The 16,148-nt window shown below is 47.6% G+C and overlaps 2 protein-coding genes across 4 annotated transcripts in view; one reads left to right on the top strand and one right to left on the bottom strand.

Annotated features, from left to right (window-relative positions):
• Positions 1-3,242: 3,242 nt before the first annotated feature.
• Positions 3,243-12,465, top strand: DEXI (Dexi homolog). Its single transcript, XM_081889438.1, has 2 exons — positions 3,243-4,439; positions 10,952-12,465. Exon 1 carries the CDS (start codon positions 3,842-3,844, stop codon positions 4,115-4,117), a length of 276 nt encoding a protein of 91 aa, XP_081745564.1. The 5' UTR covers positions 3,243-3,841; the 3' UTR covers positions 4,118-4,439; positions 10,952-12,465.
• Positions 12,466-12,759: 294 nt separating this feature from the next.
• Positions 12,760-16,148, bottom strand: part of CIITA (class II major histocompatibility complex transactivator) — a 48,293-nt gene continuing 44,904 nt past the window's right edge. For all 3 annotated transcript variants that reach the window (XM_081889088.1, XM_081889090.1, XM_081889089.1), the window contains exons 18-19: positions 15,678-15,797; positions 12,760-13,822 (exon numbers count right to left, since the gene is read on the bottom strand). In XM_081889088.1, the coding sequence (XP_081745214.1) occupies positions 15,722-15,797 (76 nt within the window). In that variant the 3' untranslated portion in view covers positions 12,760-13,822; positions 15,678-15,721. The remainder of the gene's footprint in view (positions 13,823-15,677; positions 15,798-16,148) is intronic.

Here is a 16,148-nt window from a genome sequence, read left to right as displayed (position 1 = left end):
GTAATAATAATAATAATAATAAACCGGTTCGTAATCAATTGTTAGCAGGGTGGTTTTTGTTATTATTTTTTTGCAATTATTCTTTATTTGGGATGCCAACCTTGGAGGGTTGGCATCTGTCTTGTGAGCCCCTGGGGGTGAAGTCAAACTGCTGCATTAGTAATGGCCTCCCTGGGGTACATGTCCTGGGCAGAGTGTGCATGGAGGTCCTGGGCTGCCCAGACGACAAGACTCCCCTCTCCGTCCACAGGAAAGCAAAGCAAGACTTTGGCGCCAGGTTGGCTGCCGTAGTTGCTGGAAGTAGGCGCAAAAGGTGCCATCTAACCGCCTTAGGGACCCCACCGGATGTGTGTAGGGTTTACTCCTGAGCCTTTTCTTCTCCTGAAGATGTCCCGCAAGACAGCAGAGGTATAGGATTAGAGTTGTCCTTCCCCTAGATGGGTTGCCTTCCCAGGTCGTAAACCCCGTCTGCCCCTCACTTCCTTCTACAGCAGAAGGTGTGTGTGCAAAATGACACATATTAGCCATTACAGTTTCTTTTTAGAGAAAGGGGATGAATTGACACTTTTCCTTTTCCTGACCCTGCTCCAGGACCTTTAAATCAGGAAGGGTTTATTGATTGATATAACAAAATAAAGGTCTGTATAGTAAAAGCTATGGTTTTCCCAGTAGTGATGTATAGAAGTGAGAGCTGGACCATAAAGAAGGCTGATTGCCGAAGAATTGATGCTTTTGAATTATGGTGCTGGAGGAGACTCTTGAGAGTCCCATGGACTGTAAGAAGATCAAACCTCTCCATTCTGAAGGAAATCAGCCCTGAATGCTCACTGGAAGGACAGATCCTGAAGCTGAGGCTCCAATACTTTGGCCACCTCATGAGAAGAGAAGACTCCCTGGAAAAGACCCTGATGCTGGGAAAGATGGATGGCACAAGGAGAAGGGGACGGCAGAGGACAAGATGAGGTTGGACTCGATGGCCCTTGTGGTCTCTTCCAATTCTATGATTCTATGATTGGATAGTGTTCTTGAAGCTACCAGCATGAGTTTGACCAAACTGCGGGAGGCAGTGGAAGACAGGAGTGCCTGGCATACTCTGGTCCATGGGGTCACAAAAAGTCGGACACGACTAAACAACAACATATACCATTTGATTTTAAGAAACCCTCCAAGTGGTTTGCAAAAAAATGGTTGATGTGCACACACAATACATTTAAAGTACACTGTATCCCCACACAAAAAAAATAAAATAAAATACTGGGCCCTGTGGTTTGTGAAGGGTCCTGGGCCTTGCAGTTACGTGAGGGATAAACTACAGTTCCCAGGATTCTTGAGGGGGACTATATATAATTTGCATCCCACCTTTTGTCTCCAAGGAGCTCAAGACAGAACACATTGTTCTCCCCCATCCTTCTCATTTAATCCCCACAACAATCCTGCAATGTAGGTTCGACCGAGAGAGACAGCTGGAGTCCCCATTCACCTTCCCAGATGTTGCTGGACTCCAACTCCCATCAGCCCCAGCAATGCCTGAATAGCTCGGTCCATAGAGCATGAGACTCTTAATCTCTCAGGGTCGTGGGTTCAAGCTCCACTGGGAGAAAAATTCCTGCTTTTCAGGAGTTTGGACTAGATGACCCTCCGGGTCCCTAACAACTTTGTGATTCTATGATTATGGCCAAATTTGTTGGAGGCTGATGGGAGCTCAAGTCTAGCAACACCTGGGAAGGATAGCAGGAGGCCTTCTGCTCTGCTTTAAATCTTCAACAGCAGCCTGCCACAGAAACCTTAAAACAGGGAAGGACTTTGCTGCCTTAATAACTACTCTTAACAGTGTGGTTTAGTGGTTAGAGTGTCAGACTAGGTTCTGGGAGGTAAAGGTAAAGGGACCCCTGAGCATTAGGTCCAGTCGTGGCCGACTCTGGGGTTGCGGCGCTCATCTCGCTTTACTGGCCAAGGGAGCCGGCGTACAGCTTCCAGGTTCACATGGCCAGCGTGACTAAGCCGCTTCCGGCGAACCAGAGCAGCACACGGAAATGCCGTTTACCTTCCCGCCCGAGCGGTACCTATTTATCTACTTGCACTTGGACGTGCTTTCAAACTGCTAGGTGGGCAGGAGCTGGGACCGAGCAACGGGAGCTCACCCCATCGCGGGGATTTGAACCGCCAACCTTCTGATTGGCAAGTCCTAGGCTCTGTGGTTTAACCCACAGCACCACCTGCATCCCAGGTTCTGGGAGACCAGGGTTCAAATCCTCACTCAGACATGAAGCTCCCTGGGTGACCTTGGGCCAGTCCCTCACTCTCAGCCTAGAGAGCCACAAGCCAAATACCAACCAAAATTAAGCAAGAAGACATCTTTCCCATCGCTTTATCTCCACACTGGGAAAAGCTGGGGATAGGAACAGGGCCGGATTTAGGTTTGATGAGGCCCTAAGCTACTGAAGGTAATGGGGCCCTTTATATGTCCAGCTGTCCTTTGTCAATAACAAATTGTTGCAGTTTTTTTGTGTTGAATATATGCTATATGGTAATTTATGGACCTAATAGGTTTCTAAAGCCATTTGCACATGTTGCCCTGCAACCAGTCCATGCAGAATGTAGGCACCCTATATATAGAAATGAGCAAACCAGTGATATTTTAGGGAGCAGGCATGGCCCATTACTTACATCACAGGAGCCTATACAACACAAAACACTGGCTTTATTTTATTTGTTTTTCATCTTATATTTTGGAAATGTACATGCAGTTTTTTTTCCCTGTAGTTTTTTCTGGGGCCCCCAAGAGGATATAGCTTCTAGCTTCTCGCTTATACATAAATCTGGCACTATCATAGGAAAGCAATCCATAAATGATTTCAGTAAACAAACTCAGGTCCTGCCAAGGGAAGCAAGGAATCAGCAATCAGACACATTGACGTGGAAGTCAGTCCCAGCGAGCGCAATGGGGCAAAGTGCACAATTGATCCGGGATTGCTCAATCGGCAGAGTATGAGACTCTTGATCTCCGGGTCGTGGGTTCGAGACCCAGATTGGGCCAAAGAAAGCTGCATTGCAGAGGGCTGGACTACATGACTCTGACGGTCCCTTCCAATTCTACCCTTCTGTCCAGGCGCCTACCTAACAGGACTGGCCGCGACCCACTGGGAACCCCACCTCCTCCAAGCTCTCCCCCTTCCCCACCCCGCGGCTGTCACTCACCCTCCCCGGCGCCATCCAATCCGCGCTCGGGAGAGGCGGGCCCCTGGCACTTGCGGGGAACAGCTGCTTCTGCTACGCGGAGGGAAGTGATGCGTCGGAGGAGTGTGGATGCAAAAAGAGAGGAAGGAGGAGGGAGGGGGGTCCCTTGGAAGAAAAGGGGGGCTGCGCTGAGCGGGGCGGAGCAGCGAGCCCCTTGCATTAAAAAACGGGGCGAGAGCGAGCTTTTGCTTCTTTGAAGATTGGGGGGTTGGAAGAGGCGCCTCTGCAAAGCCTTCCCCCTCTTGCGGCGCATCAGAGGCCTGAAAAGTGAAGTGGGGGGGGGGGCAGTTGCATGAAGGGGGGCCGCAGGGCGAAGTTACTCGCTTGCACCGCCCGCTTCTGGATGTAGAGATTTGCAGAGGCTGGTAAGGAGAAGAAGGGCGCTCTGGCATGGAGGGGTGGGCTGAGGACAGCAAGGGCATCGCTGGGGGGCGCCCTCTTCCGTTTGCAGACTGCTGCAGGGAGGGAGGGGTGGGTAGGTAGGTAGGTAGGCAGGCGAAGGTGCTGGGCTCTCTTTGATACCTGGAGATCTCTTCTGGCTGCTCCTGCTGCTGCCCTCCCCCAGTCTCCAGCCTCCGCTGGGCCCGGGCCTCCTCCACGCTGGATGCCCTCTGCCGCCTGCACCCAGCTGGAGCCGTGGGCCCCCCATGCGCCGCCCCCGCTGCCGCCCTCTATGTTCTACGTGGGCTTGTTCTTCGTCAACCTGCTGATTCTCTACTACGCCTTCCTGCTGGAGTACATCGCCCTCAACGTCGGCATCGTCTTCCTGCCCGAGGACATGGACCAGGCCCTGGTGGATCTCGGGGTGGTCTCCGACCCGGCTCTGGGACTCTACGAGCTGGACAGCGAGGTGGAAGTGCTGGACGGCTACTGGGAATAACTGGGGCCCTCTCCCCGAAAGAGCAACTGGCACGGGCTGGGAAGAGGAGCGTCGCTGCATCCAGATGTGGGCACAGCTGGACGGACCCTTTGTAGACTGCGATGGGGGCACAGGGACAGCCAAGCTGGGCAGGTGCCGGGGGTGCCAGGAGCTTCTCTGCCCCGCCTGCCCCAGTCGTGGGTTTTCTGCTTGAGCTGGAAAGACTGGGGAGAGGCCCACCGACTTTTGGGGGTGCCATGCTAAAGGCAGGGAAGACGACGGCACGGCAGGAAGAGGGAGCCAGAGTTGGCACAGACGGATGGGGTCCCTTTGGGGCACTGAAGTAAGTGGCATTTTACGGTTTGATCCAGCTGTGCAGAGGGAAAGAAGTTGCACGTTGAAAAGGTCTGGGGGTGAGGGTTTGATCCTGTATCAGTTCTGCCAAGCTGGCACCCTCCAGGTTTTGCACTACAACTCCCAACAACAGGTGTGTTGGCTGGCATGTGTGCGATGGGAGTTGTAGTTCGCAACGCCTGGAGGGCGGAGGCTCTCGTACATATTGGCATGCCTTTGTGACGATCTGAGCGGTTGCTTTTATCTGCCTTCCCCTTCCCCTGTTGGCAGAGAGCAGGTTCAAAACTTGCCCAGGTAGAAGGGACTGCTAGGTGCTTCCCTAAACCGCTGTGCAACACAGAAAGGGTAAGATTGTCGGTCCATCTAGGTCAGTGTTGTCGACACGGACTGGCAGCAGCGCTCCACATCGACTGGCCTGCCAGCCCTATCCCTAGATACAAAGTAAGAAGCCTCACAATGGGTCCCTGTGACTGGCTGTTAACTAGGAGTTTGGTGGTTCAAGCCCACCCTGGGATGGCTGTGGGCAGGATTCCCTTCCAACTCTACGATTCTACGAAATCCCATTCCTCATGATTCGGTATAAAAGGCTGCCTTATACAGAGTTAGATTAAGCTCAGTATTGTCTACACAGGCTGGCAGTGGCATTCCAGGATTGTAGTGTGGCGACAATCCCTGAATTGAACCTGCGACCTTCTGTCTCACGAATGTTTAGCACTGAGCGCTCTCTGTTATGTGATGCCTCTAATCTGACATGAACACCAGCCATGAAAATGCAAGCCCCCCGCCCAGGCTGCCTGCACAGTTTCACTCATTCCGAACCCACCCATAAGATGGGACTGGGGCACCCATTTCTGCAAAACCCCGTCTCCTCCCAACGCATTCGGCAAGGGTATTTTGTGTGCCTAGTGCAGATCCGCACCATGCATTCCGCACACCCTTAAAAAGTCTGTGGCTTTCTCCCAAAGAATCCTGGGACTTGTAGTTCATTAAGGTTTCTGGGGACATGTAGCTTTGGTGTGGTGAAACTACAGTTCCCAGGATTCTCTAGGGGAAAGCCACATTTACCTGAATGAAAAAGCTTTCAGCAGGTGGCAAGAGTGCAGTGAAGGTGCCTGCCTTCCGTCTATAGGCAGGGAGTTCCAAAGTGTGATTTCTTTCTTTTCTTCAATTTTTTTTACTGATTTTCACAAAATTATAGACACACAAAAATACAAATAAACATAAATCATAACCTTATTAAAACTAATCTTATTAACATTAAGTGACTTCCTCATAGCCCCCTAGTTGAATTTCAGTGCATATCATTTTAACGGTTTTCCAAATCAAAATTCTTATAAACTTAACTTAATCACTTAACATCTTTCTTTCTTACCAATTCAGCATTAAACATATTTATTCATCACATTACATATTTAAATCCTAAGCCTATCTGGTAATTGCAAGCTTTTTCCAATTAATTTAACTTAGCGTATTTAACTAAATAGTCAATTTCGTCCATTCTTCCTGATACTCCTCCTTCTGGTTGCAGACTCTTCCGGTCAGGTCGGCTAGCTCCAAAAAATCCATCATCTTCATCTGCCATTCTACCACAGTTGGTACTCAAAGTGTGATTTCTTGCAAATGCAGAATGAGTATTATGCAGGGAGAGTGGATGGGACCTGAGACTTTCTGCATGCAAAGCAGAAAGCAGCTCTGAGCTGTGGCCCAGTCACAGATGACATGGTGGCTAGGTTTTATGGGAGTTGTAGTCCAGGGGGTGCCAGGTTGAGAGAGGCAAGATTAAACTCAGATCGAAGTAAAACAACAAACACCTTGGTTCTGATCTTATACATCTGCCAGATGTTTCTATCTAGTCAAGGCCAAAAGGAGTTCTGTTTTCTCTCTCCCTTTGCTACCCAGCTGTCTCATATGAGTTGCGCTTGACTCTAGGTAGCTGTTTCAGATGGCGTGAAAAACTTACCTTACCCTCAGGCCGGCACTGTTAGTTGCTCAGTATCTGCTCCCTCAGCTGAAATGGACGTAGTTTTAGCACGGTGCTTGCTATCTATTCATTTAGTAACTGCAATTAAGCCCCATATCTTAAGCACCTGCACCAACCAGTTCTACAAGGTAGACCTCTGTTGCTCCCATTTCACAGACTGGAAGACCGAGTGCTGCTAAAGCACATCCTAAGCAGCTGCACCAAGGTAGTGCTGGTGGGATAATGCAAGTCAGGACCCAGAAGTGACTTCTTGCCTGAGCACCTGCTTTCATTGCCTTTTGCGGGGGAGGGTTGCTCTCTGTTAACCCTCCCAACGTCTTCGTTAGCTGTCCCTCAGCTCCCTCACCCTTCCTTTAAAACTTGAGTTATATTATCACATTTCTTGGTATCTCTCCAGAATACGGAGAGAGGAGCCATTTAAAATGTCAGTGAAAGCAGTTTAAGCCTTAAACGAATGAGGTTCAGATCTCCCTTCCATATGCAGCTATCAGCACCATGATATATATATATTTTAAGCACACTGATTTGTATTGAGCGTTGTCGCCAACATGTAACCAGGAAACGGAGTTGTCTGGATCCAGGTCAGGTAGAAAACAACGCTGGCTGTCACTTCAGTTATATGGCCCGTAGGCCAGATCCTGACCATCCTCTCCACCACCACCAGATTGACAGCAGGGGACAATTACAAAGGGGTGCCTATAGGCTGGTTGGGGTTTATATGAAACCCCTTTGAAGGGGATGCAAGTCATGTTTGCAAAGGAACCTTTCCCTCTCTGCAGACCAGCAAAGGTGCCCCCCAAACCATTGGTGCTGCCCGTGAGCTTGGCTTGGCAAACCTGGGCTAACCCCCCCCCCTTGACCCTGCAAGTCCATTAGCCTGGCTGGGATGTTGTCATTTAACTGGGAAGATGCTTGCCTGCCTGGATAGAGGCTTGAAGATGCCTCTGAGTGTTGTGCGGCTGGAATGTAGGAGAGGCAAAAGTTACATCTGTTGCTCCGCCCATTATTTGCTTCTGGCCCCGCCCACAACTTGCATGGGTGCCCCCCCTAACAAAGGTTACACCAAAGGGGAGAAAGGGTTAACTTGCCAATACAATGCCCCTCTGTACTGTATATTTCAGCCTTTCTCAACCTGTGGGAGCCCAGATGTTGTTGAACTACAACTCCTATCAACCCCTAGCTGGCAAGGCCAGAGCTCAGGGATGATGGGAGTTGTAGTCCAACAACATCTGGGGACCCACTGGTTGAGAACCGCTGGTTTAAAGCAGCACCATGCCAATGTAAACAGTCATGGCTTCCCCTAAAGAACCCTGGGAACTATAGCTCGAGAGCTGAGAGGTGCTGGGAGGCTCCTATTCCATGCCGCTACAGTTCTCAGAGTGGTTTCACAGTCGCTTCCGCCCCCCAGGGAACTCTGGGAATGGGAGCTCCGTGAGAGTCCTAATGACTTTCAGCACCCTTCAGTGGCAATCTGTCCATTTTGCCTCAGGCGGCAAAATGTCCTGGGACGGCCCTGTCAAGCCCTATCGGTGGTGTAGCATGGGTTGCCAAAGCCCAGGGCAAGGAAATTTTTTTGGGGGGGCCCCCAAGAGAGTGGGGCCCTAAGCTATAGCTTGTTTAGCTTATACATAAATCCGGCACTGTCTGAATTGCACAACTCTGTGCTCCCGATGTGGGGTGGTGCTGGGAGCAGACCATCACGTTTCCTCCAGGAGAGCATTTGGTTCCTCTTCACAGGTCCCCCAAAGCACCCCCTTCCTTTGTCCTGAGTTGCAAAGTGCACTTTTGGCCACTTGAGCCGAAATACCATTAATGCACTGACTTTGCAGAAAGACGGTCACCAGACGGAAAGCATTAAAAGGAATCTGTCGCTGCCCAAAGCTGTGGCAATTGTTGCAATGCAGGGTATATAAAAAGCAGGCAGCTTTGGCCTGGCACTGCCTGCACCTCGGGAATCCATCAATGTCATACAGATTTAGCAAGCGCAGGAGATGATCTGGTTTCAAAACAGAAGATGTTATTGACTGCTCAGCCTCAAGGAAAGCTGGGTAAAACGGTTTATGGGTTCCTGCAGTAGGAACGGCAGAATATGAAAACAATACATAATAATACCTGCTTGCATTCGGTAAAGGGACCCCTGACCATTAGGTCCAGTCGCAGACGACTTTGGGGTTGTGACGCTCATCTTGCTTTATTGGCTAAGGGAGCCGGTGTACAGCTTCCGGGTCATGTGGCCAGCATGACTAAGCTGCTTCTGGCGAACCAGAGCAGCGCACGGAAACGCCATTTACCTTCCCGCCGGAGTGGTACCTATTTATCTACTTGCACTTTGACGTGCTTTCAAACTGCTAGGTTGGCAGGAGCAGGGACCAAGCAGCGGGAGCTCACCCCGTTGCAGGGATTCGAACTGCTGACCTTCTGATCGGCAAGCCCTATGCTCTGTGGTTTATCCCACAGCGCCACCCGCGTCCCTTCTGCTTGCATTACCTGTGATAATTGGCATCAGCCTTGAGGAAGGGTCATAGCTCAGTGGGTAAGACACCTGCTTTGCATGCAGAAGGTCACAGGTTTGATCCTCCGTATCTCCAAATAGGGTGGGGAGAAAGAGTCCTGTTTGAAAATCTGGAGAGGTGCTACCCGTCAGTTCTGGGATAGTTGGACCCACTGTCTGACTCGATAAAGGAGAGTTTCCTAACTTCCTATTTCAACCTTTTTTCCAGAACAATGCAGGATCAGGGCGTGTGGAATAGCGTAACTTTCAAATTCGAAAAATGAGGGGTGCTAAGAAGTTGTAACATGACTTGGGGATTCAAAAGATGATTTGGTTAAATTAATCTAATTTAGTTTTTCTTGGTAAGTAAAATGTGTGCAAAACTGCATAGAAATCAATACGAACCATAGCCTATTATTATTATTATTATTATTATTATTATTATTATTATTATTATTATTATTATTATTTAGCATTACCTGGCATTTCCAGAAGGTAAAATAATAATAATAATAATAATAATAATAATAATAATAATAATAATAATAATAGTAATAGTAATAATAATAATAATAATGTGTTTTTTCGTGGGGGGTATTGGCTTGGTGTTTTTATTTTTACTAGGCATTTTATGGTTGTATATCTTGATTTTATTCTGTCAACCTCCCTGAGACCCCCCGGGTGTAGGGTGGTATATAAATTCAATCAATCAATCAATCAATCAATCAATAATTAAATTTCTTTGGTTTTCCAAAAGCAGTTTATGTGCTTCTTCATCAGATGTAGACTTACTAAGTATTGTCTAATCACAAAAATAATAGCAGGTTTGAATTCCTCACACCCAAAAACATGTTTTTAAGACCCCTCACTGCAGAAATGTGCAAACATTTATGTTTCAGACCCTAAAATGGCACGCCTTGGTTTTTGTAGGATATTGCAAAATCTGGGGAATGGCCATCACTCTGGGGTGTGGAACATCTGCTTCAGATGAAGGAGGTCCCAGGTTCAAATTCCAGCATCTCCACATACAGCTGGGAGGGACCCCTGCCTGATACCCTGCCAGTCAGTGTAGGTAATACCAGGAGCTACTCAGAGGGTAGGACCTGAACCCATGGCTTCAAGTCACAAGAAAGGAGATTCCAACTAAACATCAGGGTGAACTTTCGGACAGTAAGAGCTGTTTGACAGTGGAACGGACTCCCTCATGACTCTCCTTCCTTGGGGGTCGGATGACTATCTGTCAAGGATGCTTGAGTTGAGATTCCTTCGTTGCACAGGGTTGGTCTAGATGACCCTCAGGGTCCCTTCCAACCCCACAATTCTCTACTCTGACGCAGTATAAGGCAGCTTCTTTTACTCCTAAGAGACAAACGTGTTATAGGAAAGTAAGAAGAGCCCCACTCAATTGGAGCTAAGGCTTTCTAATTCAGCATCCTGTTTTCAGTCTCCGACCAGATGCCTGTGTTAGTAAAGGGAAAGGTAAAAGGACCCCCGACCGTTAGGTCCAGTCGCGGATGACTCTGGGGTTGCGGCACTCATCTCGCGTTATTGGCCAAGGGAGCCGGCGTACAGCTTCCAGGTCATGTGGCCAGCATGACTAAGCCGCTTCTGGCAAACCAGAGCAGTGCACGGAAACGCCGTTTACCTTCCCGCTGGAGCGGTACCTATTTATCTACTTGCACTGGCGTGCTTTCAAACTGCTAGGTTGGCAGGAGCAGAGGACTGAGCAACGGGAGCTCACTCCGTCATGGGCATTTGAACCGTTGACCTTCTGATTGGCAAGCCTTAGGCTCTGTGGTTTAACCCACAGCACCACCCGTGTCCCTGCCTGTGTTAGTAGTCTCCATTAATTCCAATAGATCTACTCGGAACAGGACTAACACTGAGATGCAACCCATCAGGGTTTGAGCATTCTGAAACAGGGAGGGAAATCACTTTCTGTTTCCTGCTTAATTTCATCCTGCTCTGTCCTCTCCCTGGGCGTGCTTTTCTCTTGTGTAACGTTTCCTTTTCCTTTTTTGAAATCCAGATTTGCACACGTTTTCTGCACATGTGAAAAAGAAGCTGGGAGAACCAGATTTCGGGGCAAGACAGCACGGTCGTGAACTTGCATCTCTGCGAGAGGAAACGGCTTCCAGAGCAACGTGGGCTTCCTAACAGCCTGGCTGAGGATGTCCTCAGTATTTGCTTGTTTTTCAGGGATTTGCCATGATTCTGCAGGAAACCGATTATGCACAGCTATCAGAATTTGCTTAGAGATTCCAGAAGGGCTTCCAAGTCACGAGAAATACTGCCGGGTCATTTTGAACGGTGAGCCGGGCTGCCAATCACACGTCACAAACTTCCAGGGAACGGAGAAGTCGATGCCGATATGTTGAGCTAGGTGGTACTGTCAGGATAAGAAGCCTGAGAGCAGGTGTGTGGTGAGAGGGGGCCCAGATATTGCTGAACTACAAATCCCATCTGCCCCAGCAAGCACGGCCAAAGACCAGGGATGATAGGAGCTGCAGTTCAGCAAAATCTGGAGGGCCAAAGATTTTCCCCACGCCTGATAAAAGTGGTTGATGGAGCAGGATGGGGCATGGTTTTACATGGTGGGGGAGACTTACAATTATCCAGATATCTCTGAACTACAACTCCCACCATCCCTGAGCATCAACCATGCTGGCTGGGGGGTGACGGGAGTTGGCACTGAACCACATCTGGAAGGCTCCCAATCCCTGTTTTTTTAAGGGGGGCTGGAAAAACCACCATGAGATCTCAAGAAGTATTGCAAGAGAGCACCGGCACATTATTTCACCGTCTGCACACAGTTTGAGGGTTGGTTTTGGCCGTCCCCGCAACCTTGCATGCGGTCCTGGGCCCAGTTTGCACAGACCAGTCTCATAAGGGTAGCCACCTTCGGTTCAGGACCTGGTGCATTCCTTGTGTATCACCAGTACAACTCTGCAATGCACATGAGTGGTTGCTTTAAAAAATCTCTGCCATGTCAATGTTTGTGTATGGAAAGCTTGCGTGTCGTTAAAGGAGCCTTCTCCCTGACATGTTAGATTTCTACAAGCAAGGGAGAGTTTGATGTGGGAACACTTGCATCCGGAGTTGTTACTAGCCCACAGGGACTGCAGTCTGCACCCTTCCTAAAATGTGCAGGATCTGCTCTGCACATAACCTCCCAGCCGACAATCTGCATTTGCTGTTGATGAGCTATAGAACAGGTCACACTTTTCTGAAAGGAAAAAAACCCCCACCCTAATCCCATTAAGCTTCAGGAACTCATTTCATAACCCTCAAAATGTCGCCTTTTAAAGAATAAAAAATGAAGAGAATTGCAGCGAGTCGGTGCGTCTGCCACACAGTGTTACGGGAAAGAATTGCTTTTGTAAGTATTTTTGTAATTTTGGGAAAGGAAGGGGGTCTTGTTAATTCCCACGTTATTTTGCCTAGTGTTGAAATGCAGTTCTTATGTTTAAAAAAATAATAATGTAAAAAGCAATATATTGATAACCAGCCTCTTTCAAATACACAAGTATGCAGGTCAACTGATCGAGAGTGTTGTTCATTCATTTATCTGTGAAGCGGTTTCAGTTCCCATGTCTTCTTGCAGTTATCTTCTGTCGCGCCAGATAGCAGGACCCGAGCCATTGTGCTCCAATGACAAGCAGAATTGTTGAGAAGAAACCTTGAAAGGTGCTGCCTCCTCCATTAGAGGCTTTTAAGCTGAGCTTGGATAGCAGTAGATCTGCTGCATTCTGCCTGCGGTTGGATTTGCGGCCCCAGCTATGTTTCTAGGATAAATAGCCCTCTCTGCAACCATCAAAGAAGGCGCTTGCAAAGAGGTTACCTAAAAGATTTAACACACATTTATTGAAGATTATATGCATATTTACTGAAGGTTGCACACACGGTAAAACCGTGTTCAAATGACTCACAGACAGAGACAGAGAGGGGGCGTGGGAAATCTACAATGGTCTAATAAGAAATGTGTGTACAGTGGTATCTTGGTTCTCAAACGCCTTGGTACTCAAACAACTTGGAACCCAAACACTGCAAACCCGGAAGTGTTTCAGTTTGCGAACTTTTTTTGGAAGCCAAACATGCTCTGTTTTGAGTGTTATGCTTCCAATTTGAGTGTTACACTTCTGTTTTGAGTGTTACACACTTAATAATAATAATAATAATAATAATAATAATAATAATAATAATAAATTTTTATTTATACCCCACCCTCCCCGGCCAGAGCCGGGCTCAGGGCGGCTAACACCAGTAAAATTACAATAAAAACATAATGGGGGGGGCAATTTAAAATACAGGTTAAAAATACAATTTAAAATTCCATTTGGAGTGTCTGTTTTTCCTATTTATTTAGTGCTTTTGTTTTTGCGGCTCTTTTTTGTTTGTTTTTGTGACTGTGTGGAACCCAGTTCAGCTACTGATTGATTGATTGATTTTGTGACTGCAGTACTTTGTTTATTGCTTTCATTATATGGATCAATAGTCTCGTTAGATAGTAAAATTCACGTTAAATTGCTGTTTTAGGGGATGTTTTTAAAAGTCTGGAATGGATTAATCCATTTTGCATTACTTTCTATGGCAAAGCGTGCCTTGGTTGTGGAACGCTTTGGTTTTGGAACGGACTTCCGGAACGGATTAAGTTTGAGAACCAAAGTACACAAAAAGACCTTGCACTGCTCCACAGTCTATTCATCTGCTAAAGATCATTTTGCAGAAACTGCACTTTGCAGTCTCTTGTGGCTCCTCAAAACCGTGTCAAGCTATTTCCCAAATCTATGCTTTCAGGACAGAGGCCCCCGTAGCCGGATGTTGTCGATTTCCGATTTTCATGCATGAAGCATCCCAAGCAAAATGTCAGCTCCTTCATCCACCGTTCGGAAGGATGTGCCTGTCAAGTCATAAACACACACATCTTTTCTGGCTGGCTTTTATTAAGGGTGTAACATCAGAAGAGTCTTGCACCCTGATTTCACAGTGGCCACTCAGACGTCCCGATGGGAAACCTCCATGCAGGACCCGAGTGCAAGAGCCACACTCCTCTCCTGTGGTTTGCAGCATCTGGCATTTATCTGGGAGCATCACTGCCTCCAGTCGTGACGGCAGTAGATTAAGCCTTTGGGGCTAGTAGCTATCGGTAGCCCTCTCCTCCATTAAAAGGTAAAGGGACCCCTGACCATTAGGTCCAGTCACGGACGACTCTGGAGTTGCGGTGCTCATCTCGCTTTATTGGCTGAGGAAGCCAGTGTACAGCTTCTGGGTCATGTGGCCAGCATGACTAAGCCGCTTCTGGCGAACCAGAGCAGTGCACGGAAATGCCATTTACCTTCCCGCCGGAGCTGTACCTATTTATCTACTTGCACTTTGACGTGCTTTCGGACTGCTAGGTTGGCAGGAGCTGGGACCGAGCAACGGGAGCTCACCCCATTGCGGGGATTTGAACCGCCGACCTTCTGATCGGCAAGTCCTAGGCTCTGTGGTTTAACCCACAGCGCCACCCGCGTCTCCTCCATTAATCCTCTTTTAAAGCCCCCTAGTCTGCATTCTGAAGCCATTGTTTTCATGTGATCTTCTCCCTGCGGTGCTAAGCAATGCAAAGACTTAAGGGTGTTCTCCCAACTAACAGTACTGTAACTCGGAGCAGACCCATAGAAATAAATGGACATGGCCAAGCTAGGTCCGTTGCTTTCAATGGGTTTGTTCTGAGCAAAAGCTAGCTGAGTACAACTCAAACACACTTTCCTGCTAAGACCTCTCAAGCGGGCCAAGAGGACATAGAAAGAGCTGGATTAGACCTGCAGTGGCCAGCGAGAGGCATTCCTTCCTGGGAAGCCTCCTGGGAACTGAATGCCTGTACTGGGTTAAAAGGGAAAATGGGTGGGGCAACAGAATCAATTTCCAACCTTGCCTTCCAACTGTAGGTGGCGCCAGAGCCAATGATAGGCAGAGCCCATCTGCACTGCACATTTCAATAGGTGGAATGATACCTTGAACCGTTTTTTAAAATAATAATAATAATAGTAATAATAATAATGATGATGATGATGATGCATTTTCATTTTAGTTGATCTGCTTTCAGACCCATTTAAAATTTATTTGGCATTCAGGTCCCTTCTGCGCTGTACATTTGAAGCACGACGATACCACTTTAAGCAGGCACAGCTTCTCCCAGAGAATCTTGGGAAGTGTAGTTTGCTAAGGGTGCTGAGCAATGTGAGGAAGCCCCTTGTTCCCTTCACAGAACTACATTTCCCAGACTGGTTTAGCGGTCATTCCCTCTTCCCAGGGAACTCTGGGAATTCTAGCTCCCTGGAGGGAACAGGGGTCTCCAAACAAGGCCCTAACTAACTACATTTCCCAGGATTCTTTGGGGGCAAGCCATGACAATTTAAAGTGACACGATACTGCTTTAAATGTATAGAGTAGATTGGACCTTAGATCAGTGCTAGCAGAATTAAAGAATTCTATATAAACATAAATAACATTTAAACTACATATATGGACACAATTTATTCCAGCGGCAGAATCTGGGGGTTTTAATATCTGACCACAGTATCTGAGATGGCTGGCAGACAATTCCAGCTCCACATATTGAACTCCTGATAATGGATGGGGAGAGATGGTCATTTGAGGGGGGGGGGTGTGGAATCAGCAGGAATATTTCATTTAAGAGGGACTATCACTTTTTACAGGAGAACAGAACGCAGGAGCCAAGAACATCATAAATACTGATTCAAAACACTTACGCATTTCAAAATCCCAACCTTGTTTGGCCCTGGTTTTGCTGGATCTAGAGTAATCTGATTCGAGAATCCAGCTGCTGCAGATGATCTAGAAGTCCATGGGGAATAGTGGGGTTCCATAGCCTGAAAAGGGGGGATTGAAGAAAAGAAAACAGAATAAGGAAATTTGCTTTGTTGAAGCCCCTTATCTTGAGCAAGGATATACAAAACTGTGGGTTTCAGTTTCTCTCAATTTTTTGTATTTCCAATTTTCAAATCTCTTCATTTCCATGTAAGTTTGCATTTCTTTCAAAGTCTTTATTAAATATCAGCATTTCAGTACAAATTTCTCCTGATACAAACAGCTTTGCATGCCCTGTTGCCCCAATACAGATGTTTTCGCAAGGCATTTCCTCCCAATGCAATGTATTTTTAATGTTATTTTTCATTATATGCATTCTTATGTACATTTATCCTGGTGCATGCATCTTTCTG

Source organism: Podarcis melisellensis (assembly GCF_964234715.1).
Source record: "Podarcis melisellensis genome assembly, chromosome: 14".
NCBI lineage: Eukaryota > Metazoa > Chordata > Lepidosauria > Squamata > Lacertidae > Podarcis > Podarcis melisellensis.
Note: the sequence above shows the minus strand (reverse complement) of the source record. Positions and strands in the feature narration are given on the sequence as shown.